The sequence below is a fragment of the Sus scrofa genome, chromosome 13 (genome assembly GCF_000003025.6).
Source record: "Sus scrofa isolate TJ Tabasco breed Duroc chromosome 13, Sscrofa11.1, whole genome shotgun sequence".
NCBI lineage: Eukaryota > Metazoa > Chordata > Mammalia > Artiodactyla > Suidae > Sus > Sus scrofa.
The window spans coordinates 125,376,824-125,401,418 of NC_010455.5; the positions used below are offsets into that span (position 1 = coordinate 125,376,824).

General features: G+C 49.0%; 1 protein-coding gene across 7 annotated transcripts; it reads right to left on the reverse strand.

The window, feature by feature from the left end:
- Positions 424-24,505, reverse strand: BCL6 (B-cell CLL/lymphoma 6). Of its 7 annotated transcripts, none has more exons than XM_005657112.3 (10): positions 24,370-24,505; positions 13,872-13,910; positions 12,880-13,051; positions 11,106-11,327; positions 8,542-9,513; positions 7,824-8,008; positions 6,289-6,456; positions 4,792-4,922; positions 4,535-4,672; positions 424-1,634 (listed from the first exon to the last, which is right to left on the reverse strand). In XM_005657112.3, the coding sequence occupies exons 3-10, from the start codon at positions 13,038-13,040 to the stop codon at positions 1,491-1,493; spliced, it is 2,121 nt and encodes a 706-aa protein (XP_005657169.1). In that variant the 5' UTR covers positions 13,041-13,051; positions 13,872-13,910; positions 24,370-24,505; the 3' UTR covers positions 424-1,490.

A 24,595-nucleotide genomic window follows, 5' to 3' on the forward strand; every position in this document is an offset into this window, starting at 1 on the left:
TGAGCTATGGTGTAGGTCACAGATGCAACTTGGACCCCATGTTGCTGTGGCTGTGGCGAGGCCAGCAGCTGTAGCTCCAATTTGATCCCTAGCCTGGGAACTTCCATATGCTGCAAGTGCGGCTCTAAAAAGACAAACAATCAAAAACAAAAACAACTTAGTCTAGAGCTCTGAGGGGAAAAAAAAAAAAAAGGTAGGGGATCAGTCAGAAATAGAGGGAAGAATTCCATCCAAAACCCTCTCACCTGAACTCCTTCTGGCCAGAACCTGTAGTCTGTGGTCCACCTGGTGCTAGAACATGGAAGCTACCAGGAGCAAACCCCAGCCCCAGCCTGTGCTTTCCCACCAGGTAAAGAGCTGGGGAAACAGACCCATTCAAGTCTTGATTTGGGGCCCCAGGAAAGAGCCCCGGGACAAGCCAACTTGACTTTTCAACATTTTATTCTTGTATTTGTACAGCTATATTTTACAACGCGGTAATGCAGTTTAGACACAGCCAAACCCTGTCTCCGGAGTAGTTATAACACAAGCATGACGCAGAATGTGATGAGACAAACATTCCCAAAGAGAGCTTAGTTAGTGACAACTCCAAGTCCCTGTGTCTGCCTACACTTCCAAAAGGGATGGCGCAGTCGTCCCCCGTTGAAAACTTCCATGAAAAAAGGCACCGTAGGACACGTTGTACAATTATATACAAACCGAAAACTAGAACAAAACTACACATTTTTCCTTCCGCAGCTTTTTTTGTTCTTTTTTTTTTAATACACACTTTGTAAATTGTAAACCTTCACTTGCAAAAAAATACAAATACACTGAGGCATTTTAGACAAAATATTTTCTTACTTATACAGATGCAATACTTAAAATATTCTCTTAAGTGCTCTTTCTCAATAAAGATTCTCAGATCCGTGTCTGCCTGCAGATACAAAATCGAGCCTTTAACGCAGTTTTATATTTTTAATATATCTTTTTTAGGTTTATATATATTTATTTTATATATATATATATATTTATATATTTACAACTCTGCCATATATTCCTTCACCTTTGGTTAAAAAAATTAAAGCCCTCTCTTTGATAACATACCGAAGTCTCTTCTTTTAAAAGAATGCACATTTACATACAAAAGAAACATCTGATCCCACAAAACATATACATTCCTCATTTTGCAGACTAAGTCAAGTCAGAACTTTTGCAAACGCCCCCCGCTTTGATATATAAAATGATTTTGCTCTTTGCTGACATGGTTCGCCTTACACATAGGAGAAGAAGCAATATTATTTTCTTAATGTTTTACGGCAGTGGGGGATGGGGAGCTGCCTCGGCTCCCCGTCCCCCTGCCCCTCCCCCCACCCCCCACCCCCAGCTATGATTTGCACTAGTGGATGAAAGAGGCACTACATCATGGGACGAACATCGTAAAGTGTTACAGTATCCTTTGGGTAGATTCTGAGAAGGGGCTCCAATGGAAAGCATCAACACTCCATGCTTCAGCAGGCTTTGGGAAGCTCCGGGGGCAGGTCAGTGGCGGACACGCGGTATTGCACCTTGGTGTTGGTGATGGCGCCGTGCTTCTGGCGCAAGTGAAGACGCAGCTGGCTTTTGTGACGGAAATGCAGGTTACACTTCTCGCACTAAAGGAGAAACCAGAGGCAAACTGTCAGCACCCCAGGAAACGTGTCATTACTCAAGGCCCTTCAGAAGGAGAGTCTCCCTTTGAGGGATAGGGCAGCTCTTTCCTCTGGGAGGCCAGGTTGAGAACCCACATGAATGCTGGCTGCTGCGAATTGACACGGCAGCTTTGTGCAAATGCCCCTTGTCTGCTTTCCAAAGCCTTGCTCATGCTTTTTCCCTGCTTGAGACACATCTCCCTGCTTGAACTCCACAAGTTCAAGTCTTACCCCAAAATGCAGTTCAGATGCATACCCTTCTAATTATTATGGCTTTCCTGAATCTCTAGGATGAAAATAATCCCTCTTTCCTTTGAACTCTGTGAGATAGCTAGCCTTGCTCTGAAATGCAGATAGCCTCACCATCCCATACATTAGCATCCTTCTCAGGTGGGGAATGCTCTGATGGCAGTGACCACTTCCTATTAAACTCTGTAATCTTCCCAGTACCTAGTGAATATACCTCTTAGGCGATTATGCAATAAATCTGAACATATTTGGACAAATGGATTAGAACGATCTGATTCCATGAAAATTCTGGAGTCTAGGGCACACTTTAAAAATGCGGTTATATTCCTTTAACTTAGCAAGATCAGCTAATAAAGCATTAGCCAGTAGAGCTATTTCTTGTTTTGACTCAATATAAGGATGATTCAGTAGGAAAGTTCTTTAAAAGTAAAATAGATCACGAAATGTAATGAGAACCTGATGCAATCATGAAACAGTAAAAGCTAGAAAATCCAAATAAAGTATGAACTTTAGTTCATGAGACTGGACCAATACAAGTTCATGAGTTGTGATGAACATACCCTATTCAGAAGATGCTAACAATAGGAAACAGTGCATATAGGCACTCTCTGTACTACCTTTGCAACTTTTCTATAAATCTGAAACTATTCTGTAATAAAAAATGTTTATATAGAGAATATGTTTTCAAATAAAAATGTAAATAAGTTTAGAAATATAAAAATATTTAATAAAATGGGCAGGACAGCAAGTAGAAAGAGCCCTGGTCTTGGGAGAATGTGGGCACCCCCTCATATCTGTTCCATCCACTGCTGTGCATCCTGAGTCCCTTACTGAGTCAATATACTGAGAAGGTCACTCTTAACTCTGACATCCTGTGCATCTAAACATTTAGCAAGTATAACAGTAAATATATACTGGACTCTTACAATGGGCCAAGCACTGTTCTGAACACTTCGGGGAATTCATTAATATAATTCCACGTGGTTGGTGCTGTTATCAGGCTCGTTTTACAGATGAGGAAATTAAGTTACTGAGAAGACAACTAATTCACCCAAGAATGAGCAGCAAGTAAGAAGATATTCACTCCAGGGTTGATAAACAATTGAATGAAAATAACCACCTTTTCAGATTAACATTCACACATATGGATGAACCATTCATTCATTCCTTCGTCCCTGTGCCCATCACTACCTAGAGTGACGTCATAAATACATCAAAGTCAGCATCATCTATAACAGTACTTTCCACACATGTAAGCCATGGGATTCTTTTTTTCAAATTAAATGGAAACCATAGAGGAAAAGAGGCCACTCCAGATGCATTCCAGTCCTCTTCTCTGGGGTTGCAGAACCTCAGCAATTCAAAGAACACAGTTTGAAACCTGTTCATCTACAGCATCCTCACCATTTCATAGAGGTAGAGAAATGTGGCCCCATGAGAGGGCCAGGGTTTGCCCATGGTCTTAAGGAGGGTCAAATCCGAGTAAGAACCCAGAGAGCCCAGCAGCCCGGCCAGTATATTTCCCCTTGATAGCAGAGATTGGCACATTGCTTGTGTAAAGAGCCAGGCAGTAAATATTTCACACTTTGTGGCCCTGACATTCTCTGACACAACCACTCAGCTCTGTGTAGTGGCATGAAAGTGAGCAGAGACCATGCATAAACAAGTGAGCCTAGCTGTGTGCCAACAAAACCTTATTGATGCTCGTTGAACTTTAAACTTTATATAATCTGCATGTCACAATATATTATTCTTTTGATTTTTTTTTTTAGCCATTTAAAAATATAAAAATCAGGAGTTCCCATCGTGACTCAGCAGTTAATGAACCTGACTAGCATCCATGAGGACTCAGATTCGATCCCTGGCCTCACTCAGTGGGTTAAGGATCCAGCATTGCTGTGAGCTGTGTGTAGGCTGCAGATGTGGCTCGGATCCTGCATTGCTGTGGCTATGGTGTAGGCCAGCAGCTGCAGCTCTGATAGGACCCCTAGCCTAGGAACCTCCATATGCCGGGGGTACGGCCCTAAAAAGACAAAATATATATACATATATAAATCATTCTTAGCTCACAGAATTTCAAAAATGAGCCCACAAGCCATAGTTGGCTGAGACGATGCCCTAGAGCACTGTGATTCCCGTGGCCCAGTTGTGGCCTCTTGCTGCTGGCCGCCTGCAACTGTCTTTTCTCTCTCTCTTTTTCTCCTTATATCACCACATTCTCTGGCTCTCCTACTCTATGACTGTTCCTTCTCAAACACCTTTGCTTCTGTGAAACAGACACCCAGCCCAGTTTCTCAGCACGTTGGAAACACTCAGTGTTTGTGGAATGAATGAATGAATGAATCCAATATCTTATTTATCCACAGTCCAGACCTCTTCCCTAGGATCAGGATCACCTAGCCAATCCCTCCACTTTAAAGATGCACAAACTGAGACTCAGGCCAAGGTCAAAGTCAAGTGTCTTTGAAAATCAGGACTACATCCAGGTCTCAGGCCCATTAGAGTTTGGTGGTCATCCCCCTGAGTGCGAGCATCGGAGCAAAAGGTTCTGCTGCCCCAGCCCTCCACCTCCTGCCCCTCCCAGGCCCACCAGCAGCCACAGGAGGCTCACGTACATGGTAAGGTTTCTCTCCCGTGTGGATTCGCAGGTGGCTCTTCAGAGTCTGAAGGTGCCGGAAACGGGTGCCACAGATTTCACAGGGATAGGGCTTCTCGCCAGTGTGGATGAGCACGTGGGCACGCAGATGGGCCACCTGAACAGAAGAGTGAAGAGCAAAATGAGAGGCTCTGCCAGGGAGGCCCACAGACGCGCCAAGGTCCCACCTCTGCACACAAGGTCAGTCCAGGTCCTCTCCCCACCCTCGCTGCTCACCTGTACAAATCTGGCTCCGCACGTTTCGCATTTGTAGGGCTTCTCTCCAGAGTGAATTCGGGTGTGGGTTTTCAGGTTTGCCGGCCGGTTAAACTGGGCCCCACAGATGTTACAACGATAGGGTTTCTCACCTGTTATCAGGAGAAGGGGAAAAGGAAAGTCATGCTTAGCAGAGGTCTCTACAACCGAGGTCATCCCTAGATCCTGGATTTCAAAGCAAGCTTCCCTCCCTGGGGCCGCTTTGGCTTTCTTTCCCTTGGAAGATGGCAGAGAAAGGCATCAGGAGCCTGCCACCCCTCTCTCTCACACACACCAGCATGCCTCACCCGAGGCCAGGGTCAAGAAGCAGGTAGTGGGAATTCCTATCATGGCTCAGCGGAAAGGAATCTGCCTAGCATTCATGAGGACACAGGTTCAATCCCTGGCCTAGCTCAGTGGGTTAATGATCTGGTGTTGCCATGAGCTGTGGTGTAGGTTGCAGACGTGGCTCAGATCCCGCATTGCTGTGGCTGTGGTGCAGGCTGGTGGCTACAACTCTGACTCGACCCCTACCCTGGGAACCTCCATATGCTGCGGGTGCGGCCCGAAAAAGACACACACACACACACAAAAGAACCAGGTGGTGACATGGAAGAAGGGAAACAACACCAGGCAAAGGACAGGGAAGAAGCAAGGTTCCAGGAACCAGCTTTGTCATTAGGATGCTCTAACTGTGGGATGTGGACAAGTCCCCCTCTGTCTCTGAGCCTCAGTTTCCATCCCTGGAACCTGAGGGGTGACTTTAGATGACCTTGGAAGGTTCTTCTAGCTCTTCGCTTGGCTAAGACTGATTCAGTCATCAACCCACTCGCCAGAGAGATACAATCTGCTGCTCTGGTTTCTCTCCCTGAGAACAAACATGCTTTTCCGCTTGTGGCAACTACAGCTGGATTCCATTTGCAAGAGAGGTGGGGCCCGGCTGGAGGAGACGCTCAGACAGAGGAAACCAATAGAAGGGCCAAGCCTCCCTTCATGGAAAGTTTCTGGGATAATGAACCCCTTTAAAATACCAGCAGGGAGTCAACTCTGGACAACAGTCAGGTTATGAGAAGCTAGCTGGTAAAGGAATGTGGGTCGATAAGGAATAAGCCCTTAGAGGGAATCAGGATGCCTATAGTGTATGTCTGGCTTTATAAAAACCAGATCGACTTTGCCTTTCTCAGCCTAGGTTTCTTCCCCTGTTCAATGGGATTAACATCTCCGACCCCAGCAAAGGTGCAGAAGCAAGACAGAGCATCTCAGAGGAGAGAAAAAGCATAGAGGGAGTGGCCGGCTCACTAAGCAGAGACGTGGCAGGGCTAAGCCCGCACTCAGGCCAGGCCAGCACCTGCTCCCTGCCTCACCCCACCAGGCACCAAGGCCTCACACTGCTTTCTCTAGAATCCTCTCCCCATCCTGCCCCCCACCCCCACCCCCGGGAAACCTGGCAAGCTCCGGGCGGATGGTACAGGGCCATACCTGTGTGGACGGTCTTGTGGCTGGCAAGGTTGCCCTTGTAGCGGAAGGAGGCCTGGCAGCGGTCACACTTGTAGGGTTTGTCACTGTGGGTCTGCAGCGTGTGCCTCTTGAGTGAGGCCTCCTCAGAGAAGCGGCAGTCACACTCATTGCAGAAGAAGGCCCCATTCTCTGTCACAGGTGGGGAGGGGACACCAGCATGAGCACAGGGCTCCAAGCCTCTCTCATCTGTAGCTACCCCCCAGTGCCAAACTGAACCTCAGCGCCTCGCCCGCCCAACCCTCAGCGGAGCCCAGAGCAAAGTGCCTGTGAGGACCTCTTTTTCATAGTGGGTCGAGTCTCAGATATGGAGGAGGAAGGAGACAGATTTGGATATTAAGGTACAGAAGGGAAACTCAAACCCCCGGTACCCACAGGGCCTGCGCCAGTGTGAGGAAAGCTCAGCAGGGCACATCCTTCTCTCAGAGCTCTGAGAACTTTCCTTATCAGTTCATAGTTCTATTTACATTTGCTCACAGAAGCCCTCAGGTAAGACAGCCTCTGTCTGTGTCTCTATCTCCAAAATCAGGATAATAAACCCCTGTCTTGCCTACCTCACAGGAGCATATTGAATGACATAAAGCATCATAGGAATTATGATAAGAATCAAAGTCAAAGATACTTTGAGGTCATTGAAGGAGGAATGAATGATGACATGGTCACCCTTGCACCTATCTGGGCTCCACGTCTCCCAAACACTCCTGAGATAGGGAGACCAAAGACGATGGTGGAAGCAGAAACAGAGGCACAGAGAGAAGGAATTAGAGTGTTGAGCAAAGGCAAATGGCCAGCAGGCCGGGGATGGGGGAGTACAGTGCTTGCTCTCCAACTGCCCACCCATGACCCTGTGCCAAATCTCTCGGTATAAGGAACTAATTTTGTTTTAACAATTAAAAAATGACACATCGTAGTGGCTTAGCCCTGAGGAGGTATTCCTGGGCTATCCCACTATAGCCAGAGCTGGAGGAAGAGGTGAAAACTGGGGATGCTGAGCACAGATGATCCAGAGACTTCAATTTGATAATCGGTTCAACTAATCAAATTCAGCTACCATGAACTGAGGGCCTACTCCGTGCTAGACTCACTACAGAGTCTAGTCGCCTAGGGGAGATGCTGGCCTGAAAAGGACCCCTGCTTCTCCTTCTAGAATATCCAGCCCAGCAGGGTGAACATGCACACCAATCAGTACCAGAAGTTTGGGTCCAGAGGGACAGAGAAGGCTCGGAGCTAGTTAGAGCCAGCCCCACAGCTGCCTTTGCTGGAAGGAAGCGAAGCGGGCTGCATGATCATTGTCTATCCCCCCCAGATTAACAAATCCTCGGTCTCTTTCTTTGTTCCCTACGAGATCAGGAGTAGGAATACGGAAGCATGGTTTAGATGCCGATGGACTTCCCAGCAGTGGCTTCTCCCAATCAGTAACAACAGCATTAATAAGATGGGAACACAAGCCCCGTGTGCAGCAGAGGTAGGGGTGGAGGGAGGGCAGGGAAGGGACTCACCACAGCTGGAATCCGAGTACTCAGACTGGGTCTCCCCCAGCTCCTCGGGGAACGTCGGGCCGGCAGCATGGAGGCACATCTCCGTGTGCTGCGGGGACTGCGAGCCACAGGATGTGCACTTGGGGGGGTGCAGGTAGAGTGGAGAGTGGCTCTCGCTGCTGCTGCGGGGGGAGCCTGTCAGGGACCTGTGGGCAGGAGGAAAGAGCTTTAGCAGCTGGAGCAGGGCCTCCACGCTTCCCCTCCTGCCTGTGCTCAGGGGAGCCTCGAGGACACTCCACTCCACAGTTATTTGTATCCCCAAGCCACTTCCAAACAGCAGACACATAGAGATCATGGGTGGGGGGTGCAATGAGCCCAAATGCTATCCTGGGCCCAATTTCTTCCCCTCAGGGCTGCAGTTCACAGCCTCTCTCGGTCCATGGCAAGTGGGAGTCCCACCCCCACCCCCCCACTGCCAACCCCCCGAGACCACAGGAGCTTGGGATTCCTGGGACGCTCTTCTAACATGCAGGGGAGCTATCTCTTGCTATGAAAATATACTGAAGCTTAATATCCTGCCTTCCTTAAGTTAATTCAATCAACAAGCCTTATCCCCCACCACCAACAGGATCAGTGTTTCAGGCAAGAGGAGGACACAACCCTGCATCCACCAGAAGGGACCCTGGACCCCCGCCCCAGGTAAGCCCTGACTCCAGGCCCGGACTGCCTCTGAAATCACCTGTTGACGATGTTATTGAGCCGGCTGGCCTGTGGGATGGTGGAGTCCTCCCCATTGGTGCTGAGCTTAGTTGGGGACTGGAGGTCAAGGGTCTCAGGCTCCATGGGTGGCTGACAGGCTGGCGGGGCAGTGTATGCTCGAGGGGAAAGGCGGCCCAGCTCAGCCGGCTCGGGTCCCTCAGGTTTGGCATTCTGGTTGAGGCTGTTGAGCACAATGAACTTGTACTTCTTCCAGTTGCAGGCTTTGGGGTCAGTGGGGCTCTTGGCCGGTGGGGAGCCAGAGGTCTGGAGGATGCAGGCATTCTTGCTGCTACAGGACTCGGTGGGCGAATTGGGCTGGCAGTCGGATTTCTGAGGGCTCTGTGGACTGACCAGACCCTTCCGGTTCAGGGGTGCATTGGGGGGCTCGAAGTGCAGGGCAATCTCGTCCTCCGAGGAGGGTCTCTCTTCCTCCTTCCCGGCCTTGTCACAGGGGAAGTACGGGGCGCCCCGAGCTGAGGGGGCAGCAGGCTTGGGGCCTTCAGCCACACTGTAGTGCATGTCACTCCGTGCCTCCTCTGGGGCTGCCTCCTTGGGTGAGTAGATGCTGCTGTGGCACATGCTGGGGGATATCTCCATGGCCGGCCGGCTGTAGTCAGCGTGGATGGGCCTGGCACTGTCGCAGGGGAGGGCCCGCTCCTTGGGAAAGGGGTTGGCCACAGGCATCCGGGCATCCCGCAGCTCCTCGTCGGAGAAGAGGAAGCTGCTGACCGGGAGGTGGCCGTACACAGGGTAGGAGGCTGGCGGTGTGGACAGGCCGTTGTACAGGCTGGGGGCGAAGGCTCTGCTCTCGCAGCCAGGGGCGTTCCTCAGTGGTAGGCTGTTCTCCACCACCTCCCGGCCCCGATAGGCCATGATGTCCTGAGGCATCAGCATCCGGCTGTTCAGGAACTCTTCCCGGGGAGGCTTGATGGCAGGAACCATCTCTGCTTCACTGCAGGAGGGAAAAGAGAAGACCCAGGCCTCTAAGTCAGAACTTTCCAAGTGACACGAGTCTAGGCTCTAGGAAACCACACTTGCCCTTGGGTCAGCTAGACATGGGCCATGTGGTCCTGCAGCAGGGAAACCCTTGCACTTACAAGGCAGTTCTGCAAATGCCTAGTAATCTAGCCCACAGCTGGGGAAATGAAGCCTAAAGAAAGAAAGAGAGTTAGACAGCCTGTGCCTGTTTATATGTGATTCTGTATGTTTAAGTCCCATATGTTTGTATATGTGTGAATCTATAATTATTTAGACGCCATAGAACATTAAGCTTTCAGAGCCCTTGTCTGCTTTCATCCCTGCAGAATCCTGCAGGAAGGTACAGTAGGCACGACTATCTCCATTTTACACACATAAAAACTGAGTTTCAGGGATGGAAGAATGTATCCAATGCTGGTGCACAGGCTGGTTCAGAGGGTCATTGTCAAACTAGTGCCCTGTGAAGAAAGGACTCGCCCTACACACTGCCTGGAGTTTTGGGGAAGTTGACTTTGGAGAACAGGCCACTCATGCCATTGCAGGGAGGACTGGTTCTGCAGCAGTCACACCTGGTTTCCAGTCCCAGCTGTGCCACTTAGCAGCTCTGTGACCTGGAGCACAAGGCCTGACCCAGAGAAAGCACCTGTAAATGATAGCAATGAGGATCTTGCCACCATCATCACCCACAGGAGACAAAGAGTTCAGGCTGCCTATACTGGAAAAGATATTATGTGGGCAAAATATAGGCCAGCTCAGTCTGATCCCAGTTCACAGAACCAGAACCAAGGAGTAAAGGTGAAGGAAGCCGGATTTCAACTCGCCATATAGAGGAGCTTTCAAACTGTCCAAGGTCGACTGCATGGCTCTGGGAACACTGAGTTCCTAGCTCCTGGAGATGATCAAACGGAGGCTGGAAACCTCTCTGTTTGAGAAGGGAGGCAATCAAATGGTTCTAAAGAAGTCAAGCCCTGAGTCTCTGTTCCACTTAGCAAAGCTCTTCACTTCTGTGCCTTGAAGGTTCCTCACCTGTCAATGGTGGTCGTGTCTTACTAGCCCTCAACAGGGGCTTAGACCCAGTGAACCCACTTTAATTCAATAAATGTCCTCTCTAGTAGGAGCAGGGTGACATAAAAGACATGCTCTGGTGGAGGAACTAAGGGGCATATGTAAATAGTTACAACAGAAGCCTAAAGGAGAACTGAAACACATATGCAAATAGTTAAAATAGAAGCAAGGTCAATGGGACCAGCAAAAGGCTTTGGGACATAGTGGAAACACTGAGGAAAGAGCTAAGTGATAATTGCACAAACATCTATGAAGCAGCTGGCATCCAGGCATGGTTTTTCAGGATGGGTGGGAGGAAAGAGCCTATCAAGTGAATGGCAGGAAGCAAGAAGCAGGGATGCCCATGGCATATCTGGATAGCAGGAGTATGCAAGCGCAGTGGAAAGTTAGGTTGTGGCATGCCACAGAGGATTCTTTTTACTGCATGCACACATTATCAAAAGTTTATGATCCTTTCTGATCCCATCCATTTCCAAGGCTTCCATCTGGGTAGCAGCTCACCTGGCTTTGATGAACTTCCGGCAAGTGTCCACAACATGCTCCATCTGCAGGTACATAGCTGTGGCCATCACTGCCATGATGTTGCCCTCCCGCAGATTGAGCCGAGACGTGTACATGAAGTCCAGGAGGATGCAGAACCCCTCCGGGTTGATCTCGGGATCCAGATTGATCACGCTGAGATTGCATTTCAACTGGTCCGTGAAGATGCTGTAGAAGAGGCCACTGTAAAACAAAGAAATGTCTCACTATAACAGACATGTAGAAACTATCATCAGTTATAGTCAGCATCCTGGACCTAGCTCCAGAATTTCCTTGGCAATTAATCATAGCTGCCATTTATAGAGGGCTTAATCAATGCCAGAGAGTCATTAAGCACTTTCCACACACTGTCTTGTGTTCCTTACAACCTTGCCAAGGATAGTAGACTCTCTCCTTGTCTCCCTTTACAAATGGGGAAACTGAGATCAGAGGAGTCAAGTGATTTTCCCAAAGTCACAGAACCTGGATTCCTTTTAGTCTTAACTTCATGGATTACCAGAGCTAAATTTAGCACTCATTTGTAGTAACTATTTTAGTCTCTATCTTTGGGATAAGCATTTTCCTTCTTGTTCCAATACATTACCCTTAATTTTAAATTCTTAGTGTTTGTTTTAGAAGCCAGTTGGGTGTTGATAACAAATAAATAAAATGACGCCTGCCATCTATGGTTTACTGACTCTCTAAAAGTCCATAGACTATTACAAGATCCATATTCCAAGGAGAGCCAAGTCAAAGTCAAGCCATGCCTCCAGGAACCATGATGTCTGGAAGAGGAAAGAGCACTCAGTTAGAGGCCAGAATTCTCGACTGACATCTGAATTCTGCTCCTTCTGAGCGAGCAGCCAGAAATGAACTGGACTTCACCCCGTAAGTAGCTATGCAACCTTGGGTAAGTTACATCACTGCTCTGCACCTTGCTTTCCTTATCTGCCCAGCACGAAACATGCTGTCTATCTTACAGGGTTGTGGCAGGAATGAAAATGTAAAAGGGACAGAATGATGCCTGGCACATGGTAAGCACTTGGTGAGCATTATCTATTCTTTTTATCTCTCTATAAACCTCTGTTCTCTCTGCTGGTAAAAAAAAAAAAAAAAAAAAAAAAAAAGTGCTCGTTGTAGGTGTTGAATAAGCCTCTACTAGCAATTGGGATCCTTGGCTCTACATCAGTTCACCTATGAATGTCTTCATTTTATCATCTACAAAACAGAGCTAGTCATGCCACCTACAACACAGGCCACTAGGAAGATCCAGGGAGATGATGTAACATAAAACTGCTCTGAACCCTTGGAATACTTGTCAATCACTTTCACCAACTTACATATGCTCTGAAAGACCTGTGGAAGTATAGTCACGGCATAAAATAAAAATCACAGGAAAATAAAAGAGCAAAAGATTTCAAATTAACTTGCTTAAAATATTTTATAACTCTCTTTCACTTTTCATTATTTCACTGGTTCACTGAAGTCATTCACCAGATTTGCCCCAAACACATCTCTGGAGATGGTATATGATTTCTTCTCCTCTATTCCCACCGAATAGAAATGCTTTCTTTTCTAAAAGTGTGGTCATTCATTTGCTTCCTGGGAACCCACCCTGCCAGGACAGTGCTAAAGATCTGGAGACACAGGAGACGTGATCCCAAACCCGGAATGGGGCCCCCACGCTCCGCACTGGCAGCCGGCACTAGCATACCCCTTACAGCCATCATCTGCCTTCTGCTTCCAGATCCCTCACCTGCAGGCCATGAGGACCGTCTTATGGGCTCTAAACTGCTCTCGGCTCACCACTATGACAACATCAGTCAAGATGTCGCGGCTCCGGAGGCGATTAAGGTTGAGAAGAACGTCGCTGGCATGGCGGGTGAACTGGATACAGCTGTCAGCCGGCGAGGCCATTTTTCCTTCACCTGAAAGAAAAGGTTAAAATCCTGTTACTCCTCCAGGACCTAGTTCCTTCTTCCCAGGAGTGTCAGAGCAGGTGGGCCAGCCTGCTCCCTTGTGTTTGCTTTTGAACAGTTCATGACCCATGTCTGGACACTGCTCTCCACGTCTATAAAAATGAGATAATAATCTTTATCCAATTTGTTAATAGAAACCCCTATAAGGGAAAGAGGAGGGAATGAATATTGGATGAATGTTTTCGGTTTGTTTGTTTGTTTTTTTTTTCCCAGATACCAGCATTGAGAGGCAATGAGTATGACAGAGGAGAGAAGGCACGCTTTGAAGGTTAGCATGTTGGCCATACCTTTTGCAAGCTGTGTGACTTGGAGCAGCTTGTTTTATGGTTTCTGGGCTTGAGTTTCCCCCAAATGGGAGTAGTAATACCCATGGGGTTGTAAAAATTAGTGGAATTTCTCATAAATCACAGCTATTCTCATCAGTATCTCATTTCATTATCCTAGCTACCATCTGTCTCTCCTCTACCAGGCTTCAGAATTATTTGAATGTATCTTGAGCACCAAGCACATTGCTGGTACACAGTAGGTGGTGAAATTAGCGTGAACCAAGAACTGAGTAAGGAAATGAATGATCACACAACAGTGTTAAGATAGTCCAATGCCAGGGTAAAGGGGTTGGGGGCAGGGCTGGCTGTGATGGAGAGGCAACACACTCTCCTTTATCTCATCTAAGGAAAAGTGGCACTGTTCACAGAAACACACGCATTGGCAAATTTGAAAGAAACAGTTTCTCCACAAAATTTTAAAGCATATAATTCAATTTACTTACCCAATGCCTTGATTCACAGTCCAAAATTTTGCTTAAAACCTGCAGGGAAGAGAAAAAAGCAAACAGAAATTGATTTAATGAATGTAAGATTGTCCACTATAGTCTTATTTTAGGACACACATATTTAGTTTTACTTTGATAGCTGCAGCCTGCCAGCTGGTGCGGTTTTACCACAAGCTAGCACACATTTTTTCCAGCTCGGCTCTTACGGAAACAACAGGCACTCGAAGCTATGCAATAATAATGTTTTTTACCCCGAGTATTGGGAATACGATTTCATACATCCATACACACACACACACACACACACACACACACACACATGTATTTCTTTTCTCAAAGTAAGAAATGTATGCCGTTGGGTTTATGGTAAAGAAAAAAAAAAAGAAAAACTATTCTTTCGATATTAATGAGAATGATCCTTCAGAGGCCTAAAAACTCAGGCCACTTTTCAAAATCTGCTAAAATATTATCCTTCAAGTCTTCAAATGATTCCACAAGGCCAACAGGGTCAATCTCTTTATCCCTATTTCACTGATGACAAAACTGAGACTTGGGTTCAAATGGCTTGCTCAGGACAAACAGCCAGGCAGCATTTCCTGACTGTCAGGAAACACTTAAGACTGAATAAAGAATCTGAATACAACCTGAGATGACATATCTACTCTTTTCTCCAGAATATTTGCCCCCCACCCCCACCCCTGCAAAGTTTCCTCTCCCAAGCCTCCTGGGGCTAAGATCAAATCTAGTGCTACAAACTTCCAAGTTTGTGCTTCCCCCTGCTGGTGAAAGATTTGACTGTGTGGTTTAGCTGAGAACTGGCCAGGCAGCACTCATGAAATATGGACCCTCTCCAAATTGGTTTCCCTAAAACAAAATAATTCAAAGCATAGGTGAAAGACTCTCATTTACGATCCCATGTGGGCTGTGAAACAAAACGACATTTGAACCCTATCCCCAACCCAGCACCCCTCCATCGATTTTTTTAAAGCATAACCCTTTAGAGCTCTTTTCTGGGTAAAGGGGCCTGAGGCCAGGGAGGTCATGTTGGGCCACATAGATGGTGAGCGGCCCGGCCCTAGGTCTCCTGGCTCAAATTCCTGTCCCCTTTCCAAATCAGCCTACGTGCTGTTGAACATGCAAGACAGCACCCTGATGTGGGTGAATCTCATTTTTAAGTTCCTTCCCCCACACAAACACTTTGCCCCCATTCCAGGCTGCTGAGTCTTACCAAATGAGCACTCTAAAATGAGAGGTTTCCTTGAGTCTGTAACCAAACACTCTGACATTTCTCTGTGGTCCCAAGTGCCAGTCACTCAATCTCATCGGCTTCAAGGTTAATGTGTGCATGTGAGAGAGGGGGGTGGGGGAAGGAAATGGGGGAAGGGAGAGGATAGAAAAAGACAAAGAACCTATTTCCTCCTCTCCCCATCCTAACTCAAGATGGGCAAAGAAAGATACACTAAATTGGTCCTAACCCAAGTTCAAGGATTGTCTCCTTGGAAAAAGAATGCTAAAGACACATGTGAGGTTTCTCCTCTTCTCCCATGGAAGAGACCCTCTCAACACTTCTGGAATACCTAAGGCAATCCTTGAACCAGCTTCAACCACCATCTCACTTGTGGATTTCCAGTCACAGACTTCTGGAACCACAGGAAGCCCAGATTTGCCATTTCACCTTGACCAGTGGCAGTGACTCACTCCAGATGTGGATTGAAACAAACAAAATAATTCCCCTGTGTCCACTGTCAGCCAGGCCCTAGGAATGGGCACTTTTCACCCTAAACCTCTCTGCCTGGCTTGAAATACAAAACAAAAACAAACACCATACACCAAGCCCTTGTCCCTACTAACTCCACTCCTTTCTAAGCGAGCTTTATCTTAGGAGACGCCACAACTAGTATGTGGGTCATGGTGGCTGTGGACAACACTGCCTCCCTCTAGGTGTTGGAGGTGTGGAAGCCTGACTAGCATTTGGCTTGTTTTTCAGGGACCACTCAGTTCTTTCCCATCCGTTATTGTACCTAATCCTCATAAAAGCCCCAGTTTACCGGGAGGATACTGAGGCTTCAGGGGATAAGGCTTACCAGAGATCTCAGAACTAATTCCAAGCAAAGCCAGAGACACATCCTACTTGCTTTAGCCATTCCACCAGCGCCACAGACAAGACCCCGTCCACAGAGACAACCAAGAGAGCAGAGCTGTCAGAAATTGACATCTGCAAAGGCCCAGACCTGGACTCCCCTGACCCCCAGCCCAGCTCTAGCCCCAGTAACAGCCAAGTGAGAGTAAAACAGGGTTTTTTCCACCCCCCACACACTTTCTCTCCTTTGGCCATTTGCCTGTATATTATTTTCAATGAGGCACCTTGAGAAAGCAGATCCTTTAAGGGTTTGAACAAGAAAAAAGAGGGAACTCCCCCTCAAAAAGGTGGGGGGGGGGGGAAGAGGAAGAAAAGGGCTGGACGAAGGGGAGAGAGACAAGAGAAAAGAGCTAGGGGCTAGGGGAAGAGAGAAGCCAGCCAATAAGAAAGACCCCACCTTTTCCTCCCGCCTCCAGAGGCAGCCCCCATCTCTTGCTGGCTTACAAGCGCACACACCCCGAGCCCTGCGGCCCCGGCCAGCCGGTGCAGATCTGCGGATTTGCCCACCCTCACCACACTGTACCTGTCTGCCAGGGACCGCCCACCCGCGGGCGTGATCCCGGAGCCTCGGCTGGTCCACGTCGAAGCCCCCGCAGGCGCGGCGGAGGCCAGTAGATACGCTGGTGGCAGCCCTTTAATTTGGTTACATTCAAATAAAACTTTTCATGCACCTCGGTAGCTAACATTGTGTATGCTTTTTTTTTTTTTTTTTTTCCTGTTACGCTGTCAAGGCAGGGGGCAGTGAGGGGAATGGCACAGCCCTCTCATTCCCGGAACGTAGTCGATCTCAACTCAGCGGATTTCACAGAACACTCTCTGCCTATCGCCGGCTCCAACGAGAAGTAACTTTCCAGGAAGCTGCCTGCCCAGGCAGTCGCCAGGATCTCTGCCTGCGCCGCACGGGCCGCCGGGGATTCACCGGGGGCGGGGGGGGGGGGGTGGGGTGGCCCGGGTAGGCTCGCGGGGAATATGGCACACTTTCCCCTAAATCTCTCGCCCGCGCCGGGCTCAGGACGCTTAGAGTTCACCTAGTCCAACCCAACCCCTACAATTTTATAAATGGGGAAAGTCAGACAATTTAGTTGCACAGCCGGTCTAGATTGGTTTCGGGTCCAATCCCAGGCTTATTTCAAACAAGTTACCCAATCCCAGTGTGTGTTTGCCTGGTGCGTCTTTTTTTCTCTGTCCTGGCCCCTCCACCCCCTATTTTAAAGGGAGCGGTTTGGCAAGGCCTCGAGGTCAAAAAGATGGAGTCCCTGGGGCTGAGGGTCGCCATCCAGGGCGCCGCACCCGAGGTGGAGAAAACTAAACCGAAAGCCCCTTCCGCCTACGTTGGCAAGAAAGGGAACCCAACTCTATTAGGTTTCCGCCCAAGGTCTTTAGAACAGGAGCTACTACGGCGAAGCTGGGCAGATTTCGGGATTTCCGAATCCAATTTCTTTGGAAAAAAAGAGAAAAGGTCGGGATTCGGCAGGGGCCTGAACGCAAACCCCAGCGCGTTCATGGGCGCGCACCAAGGTTGCCTTCCTCGAAATTATAACCCCTGGGGGCAATATCTTAATCGGTCGCAGCAGCAGGCTCTGAGAAACACTTTCAGGGGCCAGGGGTAGGGAATGGGGGGCACGAAAAGAGGTAGCCTCTAAGGCCGCAGTCCAGTCCTAAAACTGGCGGGTAGCGTCGCACTACGCTGCGCACCACAGCAGCAGCGGAGGCGGGGTCAGTAAAAACTAGGCCTCTTTGGCCTCATAAAATCTTACTTTCTCATCTCCTTGCCCGGTGAGATAAAAGTGAAAGCGAAGGCTGAAATGTAATACGCGATGGGGTGTGAGTCTAGGAAGGGAAGCTAAAATTAAGTAAATGCACTTATTGGAAATTAGGAGTCCCGTGGTTCCTGGAGCTCAAACCTAATGATGTTCTATCGCTGCCTAACACTAGAGGGAGCCCTCCACCAAGGCTTGAAACGGACAACTCCTTGTCGCCCCGCCCCTCCTTCCATTGACCTAGTTTAGACACAGTCTCCCGATTTGGAGAATGCCTTCCACCCTTCCCCCTTCTCTATCCCGTTCGGCTTTGGATACTTGGTAATCTAATAACTCCAATAACTCGTTGAGAAATCCAAAGGAGAATATGGAAGTGCAAAGCACTGTTTAGGGGCAGGGACGAGGAATTTTAATAAGCTGCCGCAGTGAAACTCGCGTCAGGGCTCCAGCAGGAGCGCTCCCTTTCTCTGCAGTGTCTTTTAGGCTAATCAGCTGCTCGGGTCTGGCGGTGGGGGGGGGGGGCAGGGTCAAACTGCCGAGCCGTTATTGTCCTAGGGGAGAAACACTCTTCGCGTTCTTGCCTGGGGGGGCGGGTGCAGAAGGGTGGGGGAGACGACAGTAGATAAAAGCGAATTTGATAACACGGTGGCCTCGGCAGTCGCTTTGAGTGACCGAGGAGGTGTTCAGGGACTTTATGTCCTTTCATTTCTATCACATTTCTTGCCAACAGTGCTCTTGCAAGCCTGCAAGCTTCTAGGAAATGCATTAAAATAGAGGGATGTGTTTTATCATCAAGATCTGAAGAGGAGCTGCAGAAGGGACGCTCCCCAGGCGCCCAGCTCGCGACAGCCTTCCAGAAAGGGCCGGCAGTCAATGCCAGCAGACCACGAGTAGAGATATTTTGGCTATTCTGGCTGGACGGGGCCCGGCCTTTGCAAAAAGGCTGGCGGGGGAGGGGAGAGGCAATGATCTCCCCAAGCAAACAATGCCTTTAAAAATCCGATCTGGACAGAAGTCAGCCAAGGTCTTTATTCACGTTAATGAAGATGGAAGGCACTAACTGTCCTTGGAAAGCGATGAGTCAAACTTGACCGCTCTTCAAACACGTCCCCAGATTCGCTTCCAACCTGAACAGAGGCGCGTTTCTCCCACGCGGCCTCCAACAGCTCCCGCAGTGGGAGAGGCAGAACTCGATTCTGGCCGACCAGAGCGATGGAAACAACCGCTTCACCCACGGGTGTGCGCGCCGGCGGTCGCTAGGGGACGCCAGCACTCGGCGCGCGTTTGCCATCTTAAGTTTTGAGCTCCAAGAAAGAAAACTTTGCTGAGAAGCTGTTGTGGATTACACTCTGCCTGTCCATAGGACGGACACACACACACACACACACACACACACACGCGCGTGATTTCACATCAAGCCACTAAGCAAAGTTTAGAAAAGGAAAAGAGCTATTTTAGGATTCAAATGTGAGCCTCCGGCGCAGCAAGGTGCATTTCTGCAAGTCTAGGGACTGGGCCTTAATCACACCCTAACACACGCACACTCCCTCCCAAGTTCTGAGACCCCTCCCCCAACACACACACACCCCTCAGCACTACAGTAGGCTTTTCACATCTGTTACTGAAAATCTTGGGCCATACTTTCTAAACAAATTCCTCGGAGACAGAGAGGGAACCGTTTCCACCTGCTCCTTTCTCTTAGATTCCTCAAAGGGACGGAGATTAAACTCGCCTTTGACTTTAAGTCACTGACCTGGAATTCAGAAGCTTAAAATCCAGTTCCGGTTAGGTCACTAACTGGCCATTAACCCTCTCATTAGGCTTGACTCCTCACCTGTAAAGAACTGTATGTCCTACAGCCTCCGTGACATCCCTCCACTATTGACTTTCCTTGGGGAGAGGCCACAGAAGCGGGGAAGCAGTGTTCTCAAAACGGGGTACTTTTTGGTTCTCTTAGCGGAGGGATGCCCACGCTGGGCGACTGTGGACGGAGGCTAATTGTCATCCATTTTACCAAAACTCTGGAGGTCAGATGTCATTCTTATTGGAGGTTGCCCTCTCTCAGTCCTAGCACCTCGTTAGGATACTTAGGGACAGGAAGGTGACTCCGTCGGTCCCCTGCCCAAGGCATGGGGAACTCAGCCAGGACCTACCACTAGGTGGCGGACTCAGTCCGTCCAAAATCGTCTTCCACACCCGACTGCCCCCATCATTTTTTTTTTTTTTTGATGGGGGGGGCCTCCATAGGTCAATACTGGAAAACACTTAATTTACTGGATATATATATATATTTTCTTCCCGATGTCCACGCCTCTAGGAGCCACAACTCAGTATCTGCAGCTGTGTTCATGTTTCATACGTTGATTTTTCCAGCCTGAAAGGCTGAATGTATTGGGAAGAGAAAGGGTGCACTTGTCTTCAAAAAGCAGAATGGCACTCAACAGTATTATCAGAGTTTCCTGCCAAACACTAGTCGACTAGCAAAAAAAAAGTCGGGAGTAAACTTCTGATTCCCGTGTTGAAAGGGGGCCCTGGAGGCGAAAGGCAGAAGAGTCCAACCCAGGCTTCCAGCGCTCGGCTAAGCTTGGGATGAGGAAGTGGAGACGAGTTGGTCTTTGGATGGGTCTGTTGCTCTCAAACTGGGAAGCCGGGAGGGTTGGGAGGAGCTGTTCCTGGCTTCCAGTGGGGCGAAGAGAAACCGACCAGCTTTCCCACAACACAGCACCCTCCCTCGGATCCCTGTGGCGGCTTTCCCACTTGTTGCGCAGTGCAGGAAACTGGCACGCGCCACACTACTTTTATTCCCAGAGGGCTCCAAACCCAGCTACAGACCAGCTACCATTGCCCTAGTCTATCCAAAAACCTCTCTCCTCAACCCTCCCCTCACAGACACCACCATCACTGCCAGCAAAACTACAAGATGTCCAGTCAGTACGGTTTCTTACATCAAAACATTCTTCCCTATCTCAGAATCACACAGGCAGCTGAATGCAGATGACCGGAGGAGAAGGAAAGTCCTTGAGGGAAAGGGGGCTAACCTCCGCCTGGAAAACTCGCCTACTTAAACCATACAAGGCAACCTTCCTCGTGTGTGTGTGTGTGTGTGTGTGTGTGTGTGTGCGCGCGCGCCGCGGCGCGCGCACACACACACACACACACACACACACACACTGGAACCACTTCGCCTATCACGATACCCTCCTAGTTGAAAGCAGCTTTTCCCCCTCATTATGAGAGCTCAATTGCAAAGTCTTTTTTTAAAGTTAGTTTTATCTCCCCTTCCTAAAGAAAAAAATCATTTCACAATATTTTTTCAAACATTTGACTTTTGCAAATAGTTTCACCCATCGAGGGGTGGCGCTGCCGCACCACCTCCTCTGAATCTCTAAAAAAATTTTTTACAACAAAGTGGGTTGTGAGTGTGGCTACCAGGCAAAGGAGAGAGGGAAGGAAGAATTTTGACATCCAGTCATGGCTACCATTTACTCAACCAATAACTGGAACTTTTTCAGGCTCAGCAAATGACAGCTTAAGAGTTTAGAGTCCCATTCCTGTCAACCAAACCCAGAATAAAAATTGGACAGTCCCTTCAAGAAAGCAAGGGGTATAAACCTTTCAAAACTGAGCACGGGGGAAGGGGGGGCGCCATTTGGAGGATTTCCACTTCTTCTAGCTGCCTTCTCCTTCAAGTTGCCCAGTCTTTACAAAGAGCTTCTAGCCTTGTCACTATCAACAGACCCTAAAAATCAGTCAATGCTTAGGCCTGCAGTACTGGAAAGCCTTCCAAATAGGATATTGGAAATTTCTATTTTTAAGTGGGGGGAGGGGAATATTTCCCATTTACAGGTTTCTATTTTGGCCTGAAGACTCAATTACAGTCATTTTATGAAAGGAATGCCCCTCTCCTGGTACTCCCTTTCCATTTCCTCCTCCCCCAGGAACAAATATCTTTTCTCCTTTAAAAAAAAAAAAAGCATATATTTTAAAGCAAGAATGTGATTTCACCTTGTTCCTTTGAGCTCATGTTTGCTACCTCCAGGAATAGCGTGTGGACTAGGGCCAGATGAACTTCAACTTGGGCTGCAGATTTACGAGGTTCTGTTCCAGTGCCAAAGGCTCTTGGTAGTAAATAGTGAGCAAAATAGATACCTGTCTCCTGATGGATCTTGCCCCCCCCCCTTTTTAAGTTATTTATTAAAACCACACACACCTTGCAAAGAAAAGGGAAACTGGCAGTCTCTGTAGAGGAAGCTGGCGGCATCGCTCAGACCCACAAACTGTATTTCTAAACAGCCCTTTCCCTGGTTCCTTCTCTCCTGCCCCATTTTTTTTTTTTTTTTCCGGGCAGTAAAAAAATGCATCTACTGACACTTTACTTAAAAAAAAAAAAAAAAGTAAAGCACAAGATTTTCCTCCTGGAAGCTATAAACTGATTGAAAAAAAAAAAAAGATCCGTAAAATTCAATCAGTTTCCTTGAGGTGGGGGGATGGCTAGTTCACTGAAGAGGTCAGGGACCGAGTAACAGCTCTGGACTTTGCGCACCCAGTTTAGGGTCATTCCTTCCGCTCAGCTGTCAGGACCCCTAGCACCAAGACAAACGTCGAGAAAGGGCACAACACAAAAAGGGTCTTTTTCCAATCTGTAGGGTTGTGTACTAGTTTTCCATAGGGTAGCTTTTAAAACTCATTATTGCAACACTAGTTCCATTTTTGGCTAGAGTTCCAATAACACGGCATCATAAAGGCAACGCAATCCACATTCTCAAGACATTTACCACGGTCACTACATCCGGCAGCGGGGTGGCCCAGCGCTCCCGCAGCTCCCTAGCGCAGCCTTCCGAGGCTCCAACTCCCTACCCGCTCCCGCCCCGGGCCGCCGCCGCCGCCGCCGCCGCCGCCTTCCCCCATTCTTACTCCCTCGAGGAGAGCCACAGGTTGCAAATCCAACCAACCTCACAATCCGTTTTTTTTTGCAAAATCACTCACAAAGATCTCCCATTCGCGCCCGCGCCCCCTCCTTCCGCGCCGGATTCCCCCAGCCAGGGCCACAAAGTGCCCTTCTCTCCTCCCGGGTCCTGCACGTAGGAACACGGGCTGGGGCAGTTTGTTTTTCCCCTTGCCCAGTGCAAGGACCTCGACAATCTGAAGCCTGACGCCGGCTACTTTCTGACCCGCAGCTTTTTGTTTGTTTGTTTGTACAAAGCTTGCACCATGGGAAAAATAAAATTTAGGAAAGCGAGGGAACAGCCATTGGGAGCTAACACCGAGTCACGCAGAGCCCAAAATACAAACACCGCGACCGCCAGAAATCCCGCCACCTTCCCGCTGGGCTGGGCGGGCCTGTGAAGATTCCCGGAGTCCCCGCACGCAGAACAGCACCGCAGGTGCAAAAGCGCATCCTTTTCCGCCCACCCCCAAAATCCCCATCCCGCCACAAGTCTCGCTCCCCAGGATGGGGAGAGAGAGCGCGCGGGGGTTCCCGACTCCCTAGACTACAACCAAGAAAGAATAATTTTCAAAGTATTCAACATCCCCGCCCCCAGGCAAGCTAAACCTCCCCCAAAAACACAGGGAAGGGGACACCAAAACATTCAGATCTCATTAGGAAGACCACGGCTCTGAAAGGAAATAGTAGAACCAATACTTCATCTGGGTTTAAGGGGGAGGGGGGGAAGCCCAAGGAGTTCGCTTGCATTTTTCCTCCCAAATCTCGGCTCGGAGATAGGGAATCTAGAGGACCGAGGCCGATGGAAGGGAGCCAGCGGGGCGAGCGAGCGGGCAGCCTCCCTCCTCGCCTCCCAGAGTTACCAAGAAGGACGGGAGAGGGGAAGGAAGGAGAGGTGAGGGAAAGGAGGAGGGAGGGAGGGAGGGAAGGGGAGGCTAGAGCGAGGGAGCAAGAAAGGCAGTTCGCAAGCGAGAAAAGAGGGAAAAAACACAGCCGCACGAATCCAGCAAGATCAAAAGCCGTACGCAAGCAGCAGCAGAAAGAGCGAGAGCGCGAGAGCGCGTCCTCTCCGCGGTCTGGGGCCAGACAGCCCCCAGACTTGCCCGAATCACCCCCTAAGCACTGTCTCGTCCTCTCTGCTTCGGCCGCCCCCTAATTCCCCTCCTTCCTCTCCTCCACCTCCTCTTCAAAAACCAAAACAACACAAGGGAGGGTGGCAAAAGCCTCCCCAAACCGGCCGATTCACTCAAAGACAACAAGAAAAAAATAATAAATATATAAAAATCTATATCCTAGAGTGGGAGAGACGTGGGACTAATCTTCGGCATTTATTTTAACACCTGACAGCTACAATAAATAAATATATACATATACATCAATAGATGCACACAGGAAACTTGGAGCCAAAGCATTTGGCAAGAGCGGAAAAAAAAGAATTAAAAGGTAAAATAATGATCATGAGCAGCGGCGGCGGCAGCGGCACCAGCGGCAACAGCGGCGGCGGCGGCAGCAGCAGCAGCGGCGGCAGCAACAGCAATAATCACCTGGTGTCCGGCCTTTCCTAGAAACTTCTTGCATCACCACTTCTAAGAACCCCAGTTCTAAGAATCAACAGAGCTCAATTCTCGGAATTTGAGCTGCGGACTTTACCATTGCTGCGTGGCAGGGGAGGACTCGGTGTCAGCTCTCCACGACTTTTGCCTCCCTTCGCCCAGAAAAATCTCTCAAAGCCACAATATTTTCCCACCGTCGGGCATATTTTGGGGTCCTCGCAGGCTGACCGTCTTGGGTTTGGAGGTTTCGTTGCGAGGCTCGAGGAGCCAGACGGTGACTCTCCCTCCCCAGGCCCGGAGCGATGGTACAGCCTGCTCCGCCA

Bases quoted from the DNA above. Each gene is read 5' to 3' on its own strand.
- BCL6 (XM_005657112.3), bottom strand. From the start codon at position 13,040: ATGGCCTCGCCGGCTGACAGCTGTATCCAGTTCACCCGCCATGCCAGC. The intron at 6,457-7,823 runs GTGAGTCCCTTC...CACCTGTGACAG, and splicing joins GTACTCGGATTCCAGCTGTG to AGAATGGGGCCTTCTTCTGC. The intron at 4,673-4,791 runs GTGAGCAGCGAG...TCTTCTGTTCAG, and splicing joins GCGGAGCCAGATTTGTACAG to GTGGCCCATCTGCGTGCCCA.